The sequence below is a fragment of the Protomyctophum bolini genome (assembly GCF_963924005.1).
Source record: "Protomyctophum bolini genome assembly, chromosome: 14".
Classification (NCBI taxonomy): Eukaryota; Metazoa; Chordata; class Actinopteri; order Myctophiformes; family Myctophidae; genus Protomyctophum; species Protomyctophum bolini.
In genome coordinates this window covers 29,670,309-29,685,657 of record NC_137875.1, presented here as the reverse complement: position 1 = coordinate 29,685,657, position 15,349 = coordinate 29,670,309, and the positions used below count along the sequence as shown (strand labels likewise).

The window sequence follows — 15,349 nt, the reverse complement described above, 5'->3', positions numbered from 1 at the left end:
TACATTGTAAGGTCTTCATCAGGCAACATATTTTGTCTGAAATATTTGATGAAGACCTTACAATGGAGATGTCAACGGAGCTCTAAACAAGTGTGAGGATGTTTCTTCCTCCTTGTAAACTTGAGTTGATACTGTGAATCCCAGAATGATAAAGTAACAACCAATACAGTAGATGGTAACTAATTACACTCAAGTCTGTTTCTTCGGTAATTACTCTCAAGTCATTCCTAATGAATAGATGTTAATTAGTCTTAAGTCTGTTTTTAATAATGAATTGTCTGTTTCTTAATGAGTAGAAAGGGCAATAGAAATGGTATGCCATTGACGAGAGGAGTGGCATTTTCACATTTGATTTACCACTGGGTGATAACTAATTAGATTAGATTAGAATAACAGTAGTAATCTTGACCTTATTATTTGATAAGAAATATTGATATTGTTTTGTAAAAACGATTTTGTTTTGTTTTTTGTCCTTCAATCCATCACTTCTATGCTGTATATCCAGGGACCTGCAGTTGCAGCACTATGTTGATCAGTACTGGAGAGACTACCCTTCATTCATCAGCAGCTTCACTGAAACATGCCTTATAGACCATGGTAAGACATATTATTAACCAATTCATTAGTGGTGTAACAGATAATTAAAATGATCAATCAGATAAATTATTTTTAAAAAGCATAAATTTGAAATGTTCAAAAATACAGAAATAGCAGATCGGCATTTGAAATTGGCACACATTCCCACAGCATGCAAACATTAAACATGCCTGTAAATTGCAGGCACTTCAAGCGACGGGGAACATGGTAAAACATCTTCTTCAGGGTATTAATGGTGTTGATAGTTGATACCCTGAAGAAAGCTTTTGTCTACATGTTGGTAGCCTTGTAATCAAACAAGTAGAGGGAGAGTGAAGATTTAGATGAGTCGTCAGATTGCGGCAGAAGGGAGCCAGGAAGGGGAAGAGTCTAGGATGAGTGGAGCATTGTCCAGAGTGTCTTCGGAAGGGTTCAGACAGCTGATCTGAGTGAAGTTATGTAGATCAATGTTTTTGAGGGTAAATCCTCACATACTGTTTTATGACACATACACTCCTTTCAGCTCAGATTGGCCAGATGCAGCGTCCGTTATTCCTGAGGGCGGAGCCTCCCAGCATCTTCAGTTGGCTCAGCAGCTGTCTGAGAGGGGAGGAAGTCCCGCCCTTCCCCTTCCTGCCAACCATCTGCCAGAGGACCAGGCTTTTGGTTCTGGTATGGGAAACATTCTAAACACACCCAAACATGCAATCTTCTGAACTATTCTCCACTGATATATCATCTCAAAGTATTACTATATCCGATTTTCATCAGAGTTTAACTGCAACAGTTGCACAACATGAAATGTTCAAAGCCCTTGACAAGAAGCCTAATACAAAAGTGAAAATGGCACAACAGGTCACATTTACATTCAGGGCTGACCAGCACAGTCCAGTAGCCTCAGTGATACTTTTAACTCCCACGGGTGTACAAATATGGGTCCGTTTGGTTACATTCGTACACTCTCAGAGTTATTTTGTATGAGTGAGAAAGAGGGACAATGAAGGTGAAAGTGTTCTAATGTGATTGCAGACCATACGTCAGCAGTGAAAGTACCTACCGGTATTGTGATGAGGCTGTCTTGTCTGTACATACATGTACGTCACTCACTCTGCCAAGACTCGATACAGTGTATCATCGTCAAATCACAAAGGGCCATTCGATGTAATACATTAGATCTGTACCTGTATGGTGCAATGTGGCTACGTGACTCTACGCACACCTACACAGACAATGTACAAATGGACAAATTATGGACAGTAATTAATGGACAGTAATTCATTTACTGAGTAGGTTTCCCTTTGTTTTCTGTTGGTGAACATAAAAGGCAATTTTCTGTAATTAAGTAAATGAGAGTGAGGTGACTGCCATAGCCCTAGGTAGTAGGTAAACATCCCAGCCTGGCGTAGATCTGCTCTCCAGGGAGTATGTGCTCTATTTGCACACGTGGGAGTGTGTAGTGTAGTGCTGAATGTCCTCGTACATCTTCATCCAACCTTCATTTAACCGCACAGGGAACACCAAATTGAGTCCAAACATTTATTCGCAATGATTATCCATCACAACCAGAGTAGCACACAGACAGACAGACGGATAGACAGACACATAGAGACAGACAGGCTGGTGGAGAGACTTGCTGAGAGACAGACAGACAGAAGTCAGACCAGCGGAGAAAAAAACATAATATAATTCAAAACTTTATATGCTAGCCAAGGTGTGGATTTGTGGAATATTGATTCGCCAAAATACAAGACCTTAATGAAGTAAAACTATAAATGCATGCATATACTGTATACACTATACAGACAAACACAAAAACAGATGGTCATGCAGTGTGCAAAATATGTCTATGTCCCTCTCTGTGTAAATGACTAGAAGCTCGTCTAATGCCACATGTTTGTGACGCAGTGCGATCCGAGTGAGACACACACACATTGCCCACTGACGTGTGTTTTCCGTGCTGTGTTGTTGTTGTTTTTGTTTTGTTTTTTTATGGAAATTCTGTCAGGTGAAAAGAAGCACATACAGTAAATCCTGAATTTAGATTTAGTCCCATGTTCGAATGCCCCCGCCCCCCTGTAAAAAATAGCTAAAATTGCTAAAACGAAAGAAAGCAGCAAATGAAAGAAGAAGAAAAAAATACTCATCTTTTACTTTCTCTAATGACAACCTAAAACATGAACCTTGGTTGAAAATGTGCAGACGATGCTGACTTTTTTGTTGGTCTGTTCTCCTGTCCTCCTGCTCTCTCTCCCTCATATTTCTCCCTGTGTCATTCCCCTCTGTTATCTGTCTGTCTGTCTCTCACACTCTTCTCTTTCCCTTGTTTTCGTCTTGATCTTTTCCATCAGAGTTATGCTCTCTATATTGTTGGCGATGAGAATGCCATCTCATCTGACATCTCAAAGTACCTATCCAAGCTTACTGCAGGTGAGTGTATAATTTTGGTATACATCATTTGACCTTATTCAGTGTGTGTGTGTGTGTGTGTGTGTGTGTGTGTGTCCATCCATATGCATGTTTTATATTAGGGGTGTAAATCGCAAGCATTGTAACGGTACAATACCATATAGATTCTACAAACAATTTAATTTCAGGGGCGAGATGATATCTTGTGCCCGATTAACACAGTCATGCTCTACTTCCATCAGCTCTCAAACAAGCAAAGCGAAATACAATTGAACGTGTGGCACTCTGCCCTGTCGTTTTACCTCTCTCCTTTTGATCCTTCATCCTGCATCTAAAAACAACCAGTGTACTGTAGCTTTTGGACAGAAGACAAGCAAGTACTCATATCGAGGACCCCCTCGAAAACGAGATGATGCATCTCAAGGGGCTTATCCTCCAAATAAAGTTCAAATATATCCAAATACTAGTAACTAGGGGACAGAAGGACGAGCCGAGCGTGCTCTACTGTCAATAGATTAAGAGGACTCAAAGTGAACAGTCTATAGAAACAGTCCTCACTCACGGGTTGAATGTTCTTCGAATTCTTTAATTTATTGCAGCAGCAGTCTTGACAAACGGACGTGTTTCGACTACTCTTGCCTTCATCAGCATTTTAATCTCTCTACTTGTCTCTCAGTCATTCTACACTCTGTTTCTGTCTTCTCTCCTTAAAACATGCTGCTTTCCATAAATCTTCTTCCCTTCTTCCACCTCCTCTCTCAGGTCAAAAGTCGTGTGTCTTTGAATCAACCTTTAGAAGGTAAACCAGGTCTTATAATTCAGTATAACAGAATTCTATCTAATGGTATTAAGTGAACCCCAGAAAGCTAAGGCTAAAGTGAAAGTCCTTGTAAGTTTCCATTTTTTTCCTATTCAGCTGCATTCACTAATGCTCTGTGTGTTTATTTCCAGGCAAAGCAGTATGAAGTCTGAGTCGTCCAATGAGAGTCTGGCTGAGAAACTTGTTGTCTGGCTTACCTCAGCAGGTAAGACAAGCAAATGTTTATGAAATAAAAAGTAGCAGGCCATATTAACTGAGTGAGATGGACTCTGATGGGGTTTCCATCACAGACCAGCATGGGCCATGGCTTCCTGCTGACCTCCAATCTCAGGCCTGCAGTGCCCCTATTTGGTCCATACTGCTGGCCTGAGATTGGTTTTCTTCTACCCATCTAATCAGGGACTGCTTAACCTTGTTGGGACAGCTGGTAAATGCTATCTATGCATCCATAGAATATAAAACTAGCAGTAGTATCAGTCAAAAAGACTAGAGCTTTGCAGGACAGCTTCATTGTCTCCTTTTTCCTCTTCCTCTCATTGGTCCAGGCTTCACCCTGAAAGATTTGGAGTCTGTCCCATTTGGTGTGGCGCTGCCAATCAGAGAGGCCATCTACCATTGTCGGGAGCAGCCGTGTTCAGATTGGTCAGAGGAGGTCTGTCTGTTGATTGGGCGACAGGACCTGACCAAGCAAGCTCACAAGATGGCCGTGTCCAAAAAGAAGGCAGTAAGGGTATACGCTCTAAGAAGGGTTATAGTGGAATTTAACTTTAACACATTTCTGGGGTCTTTTTAATGTTACTCAGGCTTTTGTGTGTAGACTGTGCACCCCACTACAGTTTATTTGCTTGCTTTGCTTTGCTCAATATTTAAATATTTGATCAGACACACGCCCCTCCTGCCGAAGCCCATTCTGTACAACTACTGTACAAATTCCATATTAATTCCATGTTAAACACTCGTTGAAAACACACGTCTGGATGTAACATCCCCGACAGCGACAAATATGAACCTAGCTTTCCATGTGCGTCTCTTCACTGTGTGTCTGCGTGTGTGTCCAGTCTGTAGGTTCGGGTCTGACTCTGGAACCTCCCACTACCACAGAGGCCGATGAGGAGGAGGACGGGATGTCTGACATCATCCAGGAGGTGAGAGACGGTCCAGCTCAATCTGCATAAGCACCTGTCTAAAGAAAGACATCCTGCCTTTAACCATCCATCCTCACCTAGGTGACAGGTCTGATCTGGAGTCAGGACCTGAGGGTCCATGAGGTTCGAAGGCTACTGCAGAGCTCCAGGCCTGTGAGGGTTAGTGTGGTCCAGCTACCAGAGGTGTCAGACCATGAGTTCATAGAGGAGAAAGAGAACAAGTGAGTTAAGTGGTGTGGTACATGCATTTTCAAATTTTCATTAATTTTGTTCTTTCTTTCACCTTTGTGTCCCTCAATTTCCCTCACTCATGGCTCTCCTTCTCTTTGTCAAACGCCATTCTTCCTCCGCCCCTTGCCCTCAGACTCCTCCAGTTGTGTCAGAGGACCATGTCGCTCCCAGTGGGTCGAGGTCTGTTCACTCTCTTCTCCTATCACCCTGTACCAACCGAGCCCCTGCCAGTACCCAAACTCAATCTGACAGGTAACAATATTCTTTCCCTATCATGGAAGCATGATTTATTTTGTGGAAACTCTTGACAGATTTAGTTTGTTTGATTGATAGATGGATGGAATTGGTCTGTTTTGATCCTGTCCAGGTCGTGCTCAACCCAGGAACACCATGGTGGACCTGAACAGTGGGAACATTGACGTTCCTCCCAATATGACCAGCTGGTCCAGCTTCCATAATGGAGTGGCAGCTGGACTAAAGATAGCCCCTGCCTCACAGGTATGTGTGTCTGTTTGTATGTATTTTGATTTCTGGGTATCTGTGTATTGTTTGTTTGTGTGTTATCTAAAGTAATTTGAAGCTGAAGATGTTTATATTAATTTAATGTTTATATTAATTTAATTTAATTCCAAAGCGGTGTATCCATATCCAATTAAAAAGTCGCCGGCCTTTGGACTAAATAGTATCCCTTTTGTTTGTATTTAAGGTGGACTCAGCATGGATAGCCTACAACAAGCCAAAGAGTCCTGAGTTGGCCAATGAGTACGCAGGCTTCCTTATGGCTCTGGGCCTCAATGGACACCTCACCAAGCTGGCCACGCTCAATATACATGACTATCTCACCAAGGTAGACGACACAGCTGTTCACTTTGTCATTGACCCAGTTCAGTGGGCATGCTAGAGCCTCAGCCTATACAGGATGCATGGGGTATAATAAGGCAGACCTCTCCTGTTTCTTTTACTGGACTCAGTCCACGGTCTCAATTGAAGAGTCAGCTGCCTGCAACCCACCTTTTCAGAGCAGTGTGCTTATGCACACCTCTCCCCCTGAGGAATGTTTCTGTTGGTCTTCCCCTGCAGTCTCAAAAGTGCACTGTAAAGTGTATAAAACATTTATTTCCAATGGATCGATAGACCACTGGAATAACTAATGATCATATCAGTACTGCATTTTAACGATACATCTCACTAACCTCTGTCAGCGAGTTGCTGCTTTTGCCATCTTGACCAAACCAAAATTGTAGTTTGAATATAAACCCATGATTTAAGACAGGGTTGATGGAAATCCTTTGATCCGATTGTAGATTAGAGTATCTGTTTGATTACAGTGGGTATACTGGAATTTCAGCATATTACTTTGATGGGAAGAAACACAATTTTCACCAGCAAAATAATAACAATAATAATAATAACATTTTAAATCATGACAATGCGCTCAACCCTGTGGTATGCATCGCATAACTGTGGTAATGATTTATATTACAATGTAAACATGACATTCTCTCACCAATTGGTGTGGCAATGTGTTCTCTGTGGGAGAACACCAGGGGCTGCATCTCTCATTAGACCCCTGTGGACACTAGCATTCAAGTCAGTGTGTCTCTGTGGCCATTTTTGGTACGTGTAGTTAGAGACATAAAGAAGAGCCATGATTAATGCCGGCTTTGTGTATACCGGTAGTTTATGTTTTTACACAGAACCAATAAAAGCTGACCCTGTGTCTGCTTTTTCATGTCATGCCAGCATCCCAGAATCAGAGGTGTGTACCACAACAGTGTCAACCTCCTAGTATTCTGACATACTGTAAGAAAAGAGGCCGCACAGCTCATCGTCACGATGCTAGAAACTTTTTAATAAACCAACGTTTCAGCAAGCAAGTTGCCTTCTTCAGGGTATGAAGAAGGCAACTTGCTTGCTCCCATCCATAATTTGGACTTCCATCATGCACAGCTCAGTACAACTCAAGGCTGCATTGCTTTAACACCTGCTGTATGTGAAATAAGAACAAGTGAACTGGCCTAATAACGTTTAGATTCATCATCTGTGTGATGATGTCTACATTCTGCCATCTTCATCTGTCAGGCCCTCTCTATATCTGTTAACCCATTTTGGGGCGGGAACCCCTTTTGGTGTTAGCATTATGTTATGCTTTAGCTATTGAAAAATAGCAGATCTACAAGCTCGCTACGAGCTTGTAGGTCTGCTATTTTTTAAACGAACTGACATAGAAAACGACTGACATAGGAAACGACTGACATAGGAAACTGTCAGGATGTAGAAGACATTTTTAGAATCTGATCTGAGGTCAGATTTGGTTAACTGTGTCTCTCCCTCACACTCTCTGCCAGGGTCATGAGATGACCAGTATTGGTCTGTTACTGGGTGTGTCTTCAGCCAAACTGGGAACTATGGACATGTCAATCACCCGTCTGCTCAGCATCCACATCCCCGCTCTGCTCCCGCCCACTTCCACTGAGCTAGACGTTCCTCACAATGTACAGGTGTGTGTTATATAGACTGTTATAGAACGTATGTATGTTTGATCTGTCTTAACAATGTACAGGTGTTTGAACTCTGTTTGTCATGTTTATTTCGAATATGCCAATAAAACAGAAACAATTACTTGCATTTCACATCACAAGGAAAAACTATTAAAATAAATACCGTATTATAAAATATAGCAAGAAGAAATAAAAGGAAAAAGAAAAAAATAAAGAAATCTAAGCATATCCGAAAAGGAGTGAGAAGAAGTAAAAACGTATAAACTCCCACCCCTCTATAACTGAAATTACTCGCTGGATTCTGTGCCAGTTAAGCTGCTCTTCAAAAGTAAGGGGTATACATATAAACATATACATATGTTATGTACACCCATTTACTATCCCATATACTTACACACATACATCCATATTATACATATCAAAAATTGTCTGTTTTAATTATATAGACAATTCAATACCAATATAACATAACGTTATACATAAATAATTTTTATTTAATAAAATTATACATACATTTTGAGTACTTTGAGTTTTGACTTTTGAGTTTTTGTACAATGCTTTATAGAACTGTTATAGAACGTATATATATATATATATATTTGATCTGTCATAACAATGTACAGGACAGGTGTGTGTGTGTGTGTGTGTGTGTGTGTGTGTGTTTGATATGTCATAACGTACATTACGGAATACGGATGTGGGTACGATCTGTCATTTAATATAACATATCTCTGCTGTCGGGAAGAAACCTAATAACTCCAAAATGAACATTTTTCAGGACATGAAAAATATACATATTTCAGGAAAAAGAAAACCTTATATTTTTAAAACTCAAACTTGGTGTTGTAACTTTATATATTGTCAATTACTTACATGATAGGTGGTGGAGTTAGTTGCTTTAGCAGAGTTAAGAGGTTTTGTCCAAAACACTTTTTACTACTTTCCATTGGTTCAATATTTTCGAAACAACACACAGATGTAAAGGGTGTTCAATAGCACTGATTTATGCCAAAAACTAAGTTATGAGGTTTCCTTCCGACAGCAACGATATAGTGGTTCTCAAACTTGTTCATGTCAAAGACGAATTAATATGCATTTGGCCACAGACCCCCATCTGAAAATATTTTGTGCCCAGAACCACCATGCAATATTTGGGTTGTATATTTCAATGATATTCCATCGGGGTGCGCACGCTTTTCCGACACGGGGGGACATGCGATGCGATGCGAAAAAGCGATGGTCCGACATGCGCTGCTCCCGTGCTTGCGGTTAGGGTTAGTTAGGTTAGGATTGAGGTTTCGGATCAATAGTATGTCGGAACTAAAGCCTGCACCCATTCCATCGCCAACATGTTGTGTTGTTGCTATTTTCAAATAGCCATTGTATATCTCCCGGTATATACAGTTGGGTTAAAGTGGGCAAACAAATGTCAATGTTATATTACTTGATTTAGCTGGGGACCCTGTGTAAAGTAAACCCCCCTCAAGTACCCCTGGGGGTCCCCTGAGTGGACACGACTTTAAGAACCTCTGACATACAGTACATACAGTAAGGTGTGTGTTGGGGTGTTCATGTGTCTGATTCTCCTCTCTCCTTCTGTACAGGTAGCAGCGGTGGTAGGCATTGGATTGGTGTACCAGGGAACAGGACACAGACACAATGCTGAAGTCCTGCTTGCTGAAATCGGTACATTTATTCCCCCCCCCCCTCCCAAATGACGTATGTTTCTCTGTCACAACCTCCCGGTTTGTTTCCGACGTTCTTTTGTTGGTTCACTCACTGTGTTTTGTTATGTCTTTCCTCTAGCTCCAGTTAGCTCATAACATTAGCTTCTGTTGCTGTCCGTCCAACGCATGGATTTATAAATAGGGTCCGACATCACTCGTCACTGGTGTTAACCCCTTACAACAGCAGCAGCCAATAGGGCTTCACGTTGTGGCGTTCAGACTATGGGTTTTATGGTTAAGTCTCCCATTGGCTTAGAGGTAGCCAATCATGAAAAAGTTTCCACTAAGGTCACGTCTTTACAAGTGCTGTCGAATGTAGTCCAGGCTGCTTTTCAAGCATCTGGAAAAACTATTGGAAAGCCTACATTTTAAGAGTGACGGTTATAAGTCCAACAAATCTAAAATCCGTCTTAGAGAGTATCATCTTTTTGTAACCTAACTATACATATCTTCATGATTCCAGTTATTAGAAGAAACCAGATTAATGTTTTTTTATTTTTGTCATGTCATTTTACACACCGTAAACCTATTTATTGACAGTAACCTAGTGTGTGGGTAAATGTACTCAGTGAAGTTGGTATTGTGTGTTTTCTAGGCCGGCTCCCAGGTCCAGAGATGGAGTTCTCTACAGATAGAGAGTCCTACTCGTTGGCTGCTGGATTGGCCCTGGGCATGGTTTGTCTGGGGGTAAGTCTCACAACACACACACACACACACACACACACACACACACACGATGAATGGAATTAATCAGAGATTCCACATAACAAAAGCAAAACCATTAAAAATACAATCCGTACATAAAGTCCTAAATGTAACGCCCGGGATTCGAACTCGGGTCTGAAAGTCCAATATCTTAAGGAATGTTTTACTAAAACCGGATGATACGCACTCACTGGACCCCCTATTAGATTGCCTCACTGTCACCGCCATAAAAACCTGGATGTCAGTTAATGTTCTCCTGCTCAACAACAATATAACATAAATCTTACTCTTTGGCTCCCCACAAACAACAAATAATATCACCACCTCCCTCGGCCCACTGACATGCAAACCACATTGGGTGTGCTCCTAGACTGCCCTTAAATTTGACAAACAAATGAACGCTGTTGTAAAAGGAGCTTTCTTCCAACTATGACAGCTCAGCAAAATAAAATCCTTTTTATCGACTCACGACCAAAAAGTCTCAGGAGTCCCTAGTGCTTCTCTCTCTAGACCGAGGTCAGTTAGTACAGTAAGTGCACATCAGCACGATGACACATTTCATTCCTCGAAGGCATATAAATGGCTTAAATGTACACATGGAAGAAAGGCCCAGTGACACGAATCAGTAGGGAATGACAGACTCTTTGTTTCCAGGAGAAAGGAATGACGTCGAGCTGTCATAATACAAGTAAAGGTCCTTTCTGTATTGGCCCACTGAGAGAGAGGAAGAGGAGATATTCTCACACTGCCTACACCCCACCCCCCTTCCCTACCTCCGCCGAACTGATTGTTCTGTGTTCCTCTCCCACATTTCTCTACTCCTCCCCTAATCATCAATATCATGCATCATATGCTTGTCACCCTACTCCCTTCTCTTCATGCCTTCTCTCTGCTCTCCATTCCTCCTTCCCTTGCTGCAGCATGGCAGTAACCTGATAGGTATGACAGACCTGAATGTTCCTGAGCAGCTTTATCAGTACATGGTTGGGGGCCACCGCAGGACACAAGCCGGGGCCAACCGTGAGAAACACAAGTCCCCAAGCTACCAGATCAAGGTACACCTAAGAGCGTATACAAGGAAAATCCCAACTACCACTATAGAATGAACAGAATACTGTATACAAACACAACCAATTGTAGTTCTCACTATTGGTAACCCATCATACGGCCAACCAGAAGGAAGTCCCCACTCACACAATATACCACCAACAATCAATCAATAATTACGTTTTTCTGTGATATTGTGTTATTCTACCTCGTCCAGGAAGGTGACACCATCAATGTTGACGTCACTTGTCCTGGAGCCACATTGGCCTTCGCTATGATCTACCTGAAGACCAACAATAGGTGAGGACACAACAAGACTGCATATTGATGACATTTGTCAAAATATGGAGATATGGGATTGTGAAGACAAAAAATGATGACTCAAAAAGACACTAAATTGAAATACAGAATCTCAATGGAACAAGATGTATAAAATGACTACGGTACTAAGTGCAATAACGCTAGTTAATTCAACCCTGAGAGATGATGACATCGTGTTGTTACTGTTCATGTGTTGCGATGACATACATCAGTATAGTACAAAGTACATCACTACACAGACCTTTTTTGTGTGTGTGACCGTGTTATGCACAGGTGACATTAACCTGAGCTGTAATGCACAGAGCAAGACAAAGATCCATCTTACCGAGCATCCGAACAGAGCACAGCACACTGTAACCTCGCTATGTTGCGTATGTTCATCTCCAAGCACCAAATCACAGAGCTTTGCTCTGATGTGCATCCCTCCATATCCATCAGAGTCTGCCTTCCTATTGGGCAACCCATTATCTGTTTTATTAACACCTCCTTGTCACTTCCTTTATTCTGTTTTCCAGGTCGATTGCTGATTGGCTAAAAGCGCCAGACACCATGTTCCTGCTGGACTTCATCAAACCTGAGTTTCTGCTACTGAGGGTGTGTACGTGTGTGTGCGCTCGTGTGTGTGTGTGTGTGTGTGTGTGTGTGTGTGTGTGTGTGTGTGTGTGTGTGAAAAAAATGTCATTCATCATGTCTACTCCTCTACCTTTTTCTAATCATCTAGCATTTTTCTCTTTCTTCCTTCTCTCTCTCACATTCACTTCACTCTTTTTCATCCATATTTCTCTTGCCTGCTTTTTGTGTTATCTCACTCTCTGTTCTCTCTCTCTCTCTCTTTAGACTCTAGCTAGGTGTATCATTATGTGGGATGAGATCCTGCCAAATGCCGAGTGGGTCAGCAGTAATGTTCCGCTGGTAATAATGCACACACACACACACACACACACACACACACACACACACACACACACACACACACACACACACACACACACACACACACACACACACAAACACACACAATATCTGTGTTTAGGTATGTATAAAATATTCACATATACATACAGTATCTACTTCATTCCACAGGACAGCCACTGTATCCTCCTTATAAATCATGTGTCCGTCTACTGAAGTTTTAATAATCATTCCGTTTTGTTGACCTCTTTTCTGTCTAGATCATCTTAGAGAACATTGGCAACACCGTGGTTTCAGAGGATCTCAACATGGAGACACTAGCGTGAGTACTGAAGACAAAGGCTGGAATTTATTTAATCCATCATTTACATATCGGAGAACAACCATAGTATCAAATACTCTGATAATACTGTTCTGATAATACTGTAAATTGGTTCAGTTTTGGAGAGCAAGGAAATATCTTAAATTTTCCCCAAAAAGTGTATATGTTTTACTTTTTTAAGCTTTTAAGCTTAATCAAAGCTGTAAATAAAACAGCCATTTAAAAGTTAATGTAAAAAAACAAAAGGAAAGTTCTGCACTAGGTAAAATAATAGTTTTATGTACTCTTGACTAGATCAATCAATCAATAAATCAAGTGCTCTTTGAGGTTGATTAAATATAGACTAATATAAAGCTTTGTTTGTCAAAATGTCCAACCCAGGGTATGGGTTCATACCTGACTTTCACCTTTATTTATTCACCAGGAAGGTCAATTGTGAGCCAGCTTTCTACGTTACAAGATAATAAACATTTCAGAATTTCAAAGAGTGCAAGTGCAGCCAGATCTCAGAGTACCGGTATTCTGTTTTAAAGCGATCAAGAAACATGTTGGTGTCTCTCTGCTTCAATAAAGGATTTTTAACAAGTGCTTCGGATGCCTTGATAGTTGCTAGTCACTGCTTTTTATTACAGTAGTTCATTTCAATTTGAATGTCATTGAAATATCACGGTAAGGGTTTAATGTTTAATCAGTCAGCTGTACAGCTGTGTGGCTCTCCTTTCCCATGTTGGTACTTGGTACTAAGCTTTACCATGTTTTCAATGCTTCTATTTTCAGTGTTCTATTTTCCACATGTTTAAACATAACCAAAAGAAGGCTCCGCAAATGGAGACAAATGCTATCTGACTGACACTTAATCCTGTTCCTGTCATCAGCCAAGCCCATGACTACATCATCGCCGGTGCCTGTATGGCGGTGGGCTTCCGCTTTGCTGGTTCTGCCAACTCGGATGCCTTCGAATGCCTCTACAAGTTCGCCAGAAGCTTTATGAAGTGTCTGACCTCTGCCCCTGCCACTGTGGTCAGTAGCCTTTATGACCTGCATCTGTATGTTTGTTTAGCAGCCGTTTACTTTAGTTTGTCTGTCTTTCTCTCGCTGGCTTTCCACAAATTGGCTGTTGAACATAGATGAACTCCTGTGCCCTTAATACTACCTCATCATCCATACTATAGCAGCAATATTTAATGGTCAAGTTTTTGTCCTTCCAAAGGAGACAAATGCTAGGCTTTGGAAGGAACTAACTGTCACCGTAATGATGACAGTTCAGCACACGTGACACTTTAGCTCGTACTGATTGGTCGGCTGCTTTATCACAAGGTTCCTGCGGGTCCTTGCACCCTCTCTTGTCTCTTTGTCTAGTTGCTTCATTATTTTATGATGGCCTTCTCACTTCATATGTAAGTGTGCATTCATTGTATTGCATTTTAATGCATGAAATGTTCTCTACTGTATGAATAAAGTTTGATTTAATTTGTTAAACGTGTCTCTCTCTCTCTCTCTCTCTCTCAGACTGGTCATTACAACCTGCAGACGTGTCTGTCCATGGTGCTGTTGTCCCTGTCCATGGTGATGTCGGGTTCAGGGAACCTCAAGGTTCTGCAGCTCTGTCGCTTCCTTCACAAACGGACCAGCGGGGAGATGAACTATGGCTTCCACATGGCTCATCACATGGCCCTGGGCCTCCTGTTCCTGGGGGGAGGGAGGTGAGACAAGCAACGACAGACACACACACACACACACACACACACACACACACACACACACACACACACACACACTATAATGGTCTCCATAGGCTTTGGTTCCACAATGCATATGAGTGAAGTGAAAAACAACCACAGTGATACTCACAGGTGTAGTCTACAAGCATAATATACAAAACAGGACATAAAGCAAGCACACGCATGTGACGCATGCACACACACTCCAGGTGAAAGCATGGACCCCTTAATTGAGTTCACCTATTAACCCACTTAAGTCATGGGAGGATGTAGATGTCTAGATGAAAGGGAGGAGATGAGTTAATGAGTGGTTTTTAGGCATGGGTTGTGTGCACTGTGTATATGAAGTACCTACGTACGTACGCCTACTTAAATATAGGTCATACTCTTTTCTAGGAGGGGCAGAGGGGTTAACATGAAAATGAGCTGATGACACAGTAAATGAATGTGATGCACAGGACCTCAAACATAGATGGGTATGATTGAGGTCATACCCACTCACATACTGACTTGAGCAATTAACCCAGGAAGGAGGGAGGTGCAATTTACATTATGATGCACATAACCCCCCCCCCCCCCCCCCCCCACTCAGGCTCTCACACACACACACACACACACACACACACAGCTAATTGTGGCCCGGAACATGGCATTGTGATTTCTGACTGTCACCCTTTGATGGAAGCAGAAAAGAAAGAGACAATTACATACACACAGGCATGCTGATGCTCATGCATGCTCATGAATTACACATTTGCGAGGGGATTTGCAATAGGCTTTTTTTTTCTTTCTTTTTTTCACATGGGGGGCATGCACGAAAATGCATTGTTTTATATTGTATCTACTGTATGAAAGAAAACAGTAGAGGTGTGCACAAACACAAGTCCAACAAGTTCGAACCTTTCCAGAACGTAT

General features: G+C 41.7%; 1 protein-coding gene across 5 annotated transcripts in view; it reads left to right on the top strand.

Moving 5' to 3' along the window:
* The window catches only part of anapc1 (anaphase promoting complex subunit 1), a 51,301-nt gene that overhangs the window by 16,895 nt on the left and 19,057 nt on the right, over nucleotides 1–15,349 (top strand). For 3 of the 5 annotated variants that reach the window (XR_013965234.1, XM_080781584.1, XM_080781585.1), the window contains exons 22-42: nucleotides 506–597; nucleotides 1,100–1,248; nucleotides 2,925–3,003; nucleotides 3,745–3,781; nucleotides 3,934–4,007; nucleotides 4,348–4,532; nucleotides 4,861–4,947; nucleotides 5,029–5,168; nucleotides 5,312–5,430; nucleotides 5,546–5,676; nucleotides 5,885–6,025; nucleotides 7,527–7,679; nucleotides 9,284–9,365; nucleotides 10,002–10,093; nucleotides 11,032–11,166; nucleotides 11,376–11,458; nucleotides 11,995–12,073; nucleotides 12,317–12,391; nucleotides 12,652–12,713; nucleotides 13,589–13,733; nucleotides 14,223–14,416. Coding sequence is in view for 4 of the 5 variants with exons in the window: in XM_080781584.1 (XP_080637710.1) it covers nucleotides 506–597; nucleotides 1,100–1,248; nucleotides 2,925–3,003; nucleotides 3,745–3,781; nucleotides 3,934–4,007; nucleotides 4,348–4,532; nucleotides 4,861–4,947; nucleotides 5,029–5,168; nucleotides 5,312–5,430; nucleotides 5,546–5,676; nucleotides 5,885–6,025; nucleotides 7,527–7,679; nucleotides 9,284–9,365; nucleotides 10,002–10,093; nucleotides 11,032–11,166; nucleotides 11,376–11,458; nucleotides 11,995–12,073; nucleotides 12,317–12,391; nucleotides 12,652–12,713; nucleotides 13,589–13,733; nucleotides 14,223–14,416 (2,334 nt within the window). In the remaining variant the exon portion in view is untranslated. The remainder of the gene's footprint in view (nucleotides 1–505; nucleotides 598–1,099; nucleotides 1,249–2,924; nucleotides 3,004–3,744; nucleotides 3,782–3,933; nucleotides 4,008–4,347; nucleotides 4,533–4,860; nucleotides 4,948–5,028; nucleotides 5,169–5,311; nucleotides 5,431–5,545; nucleotides 5,677–5,884; nucleotides 6,026–7,526; nucleotides 7,680–9,283; nucleotides 9,366–10,001; nucleotides 10,094–11,031; nucleotides 11,167–11,375; nucleotides 11,459–11,994; nucleotides 12,074–12,316; nucleotides 12,392–12,651; nucleotides 12,714–13,588; nucleotides 13,734–14,222; nucleotides 14,417–15,349) is intronic. The other 2 variants (XM_080781587.1, XM_080781586.1) reach the window with 2 other exon arrangements.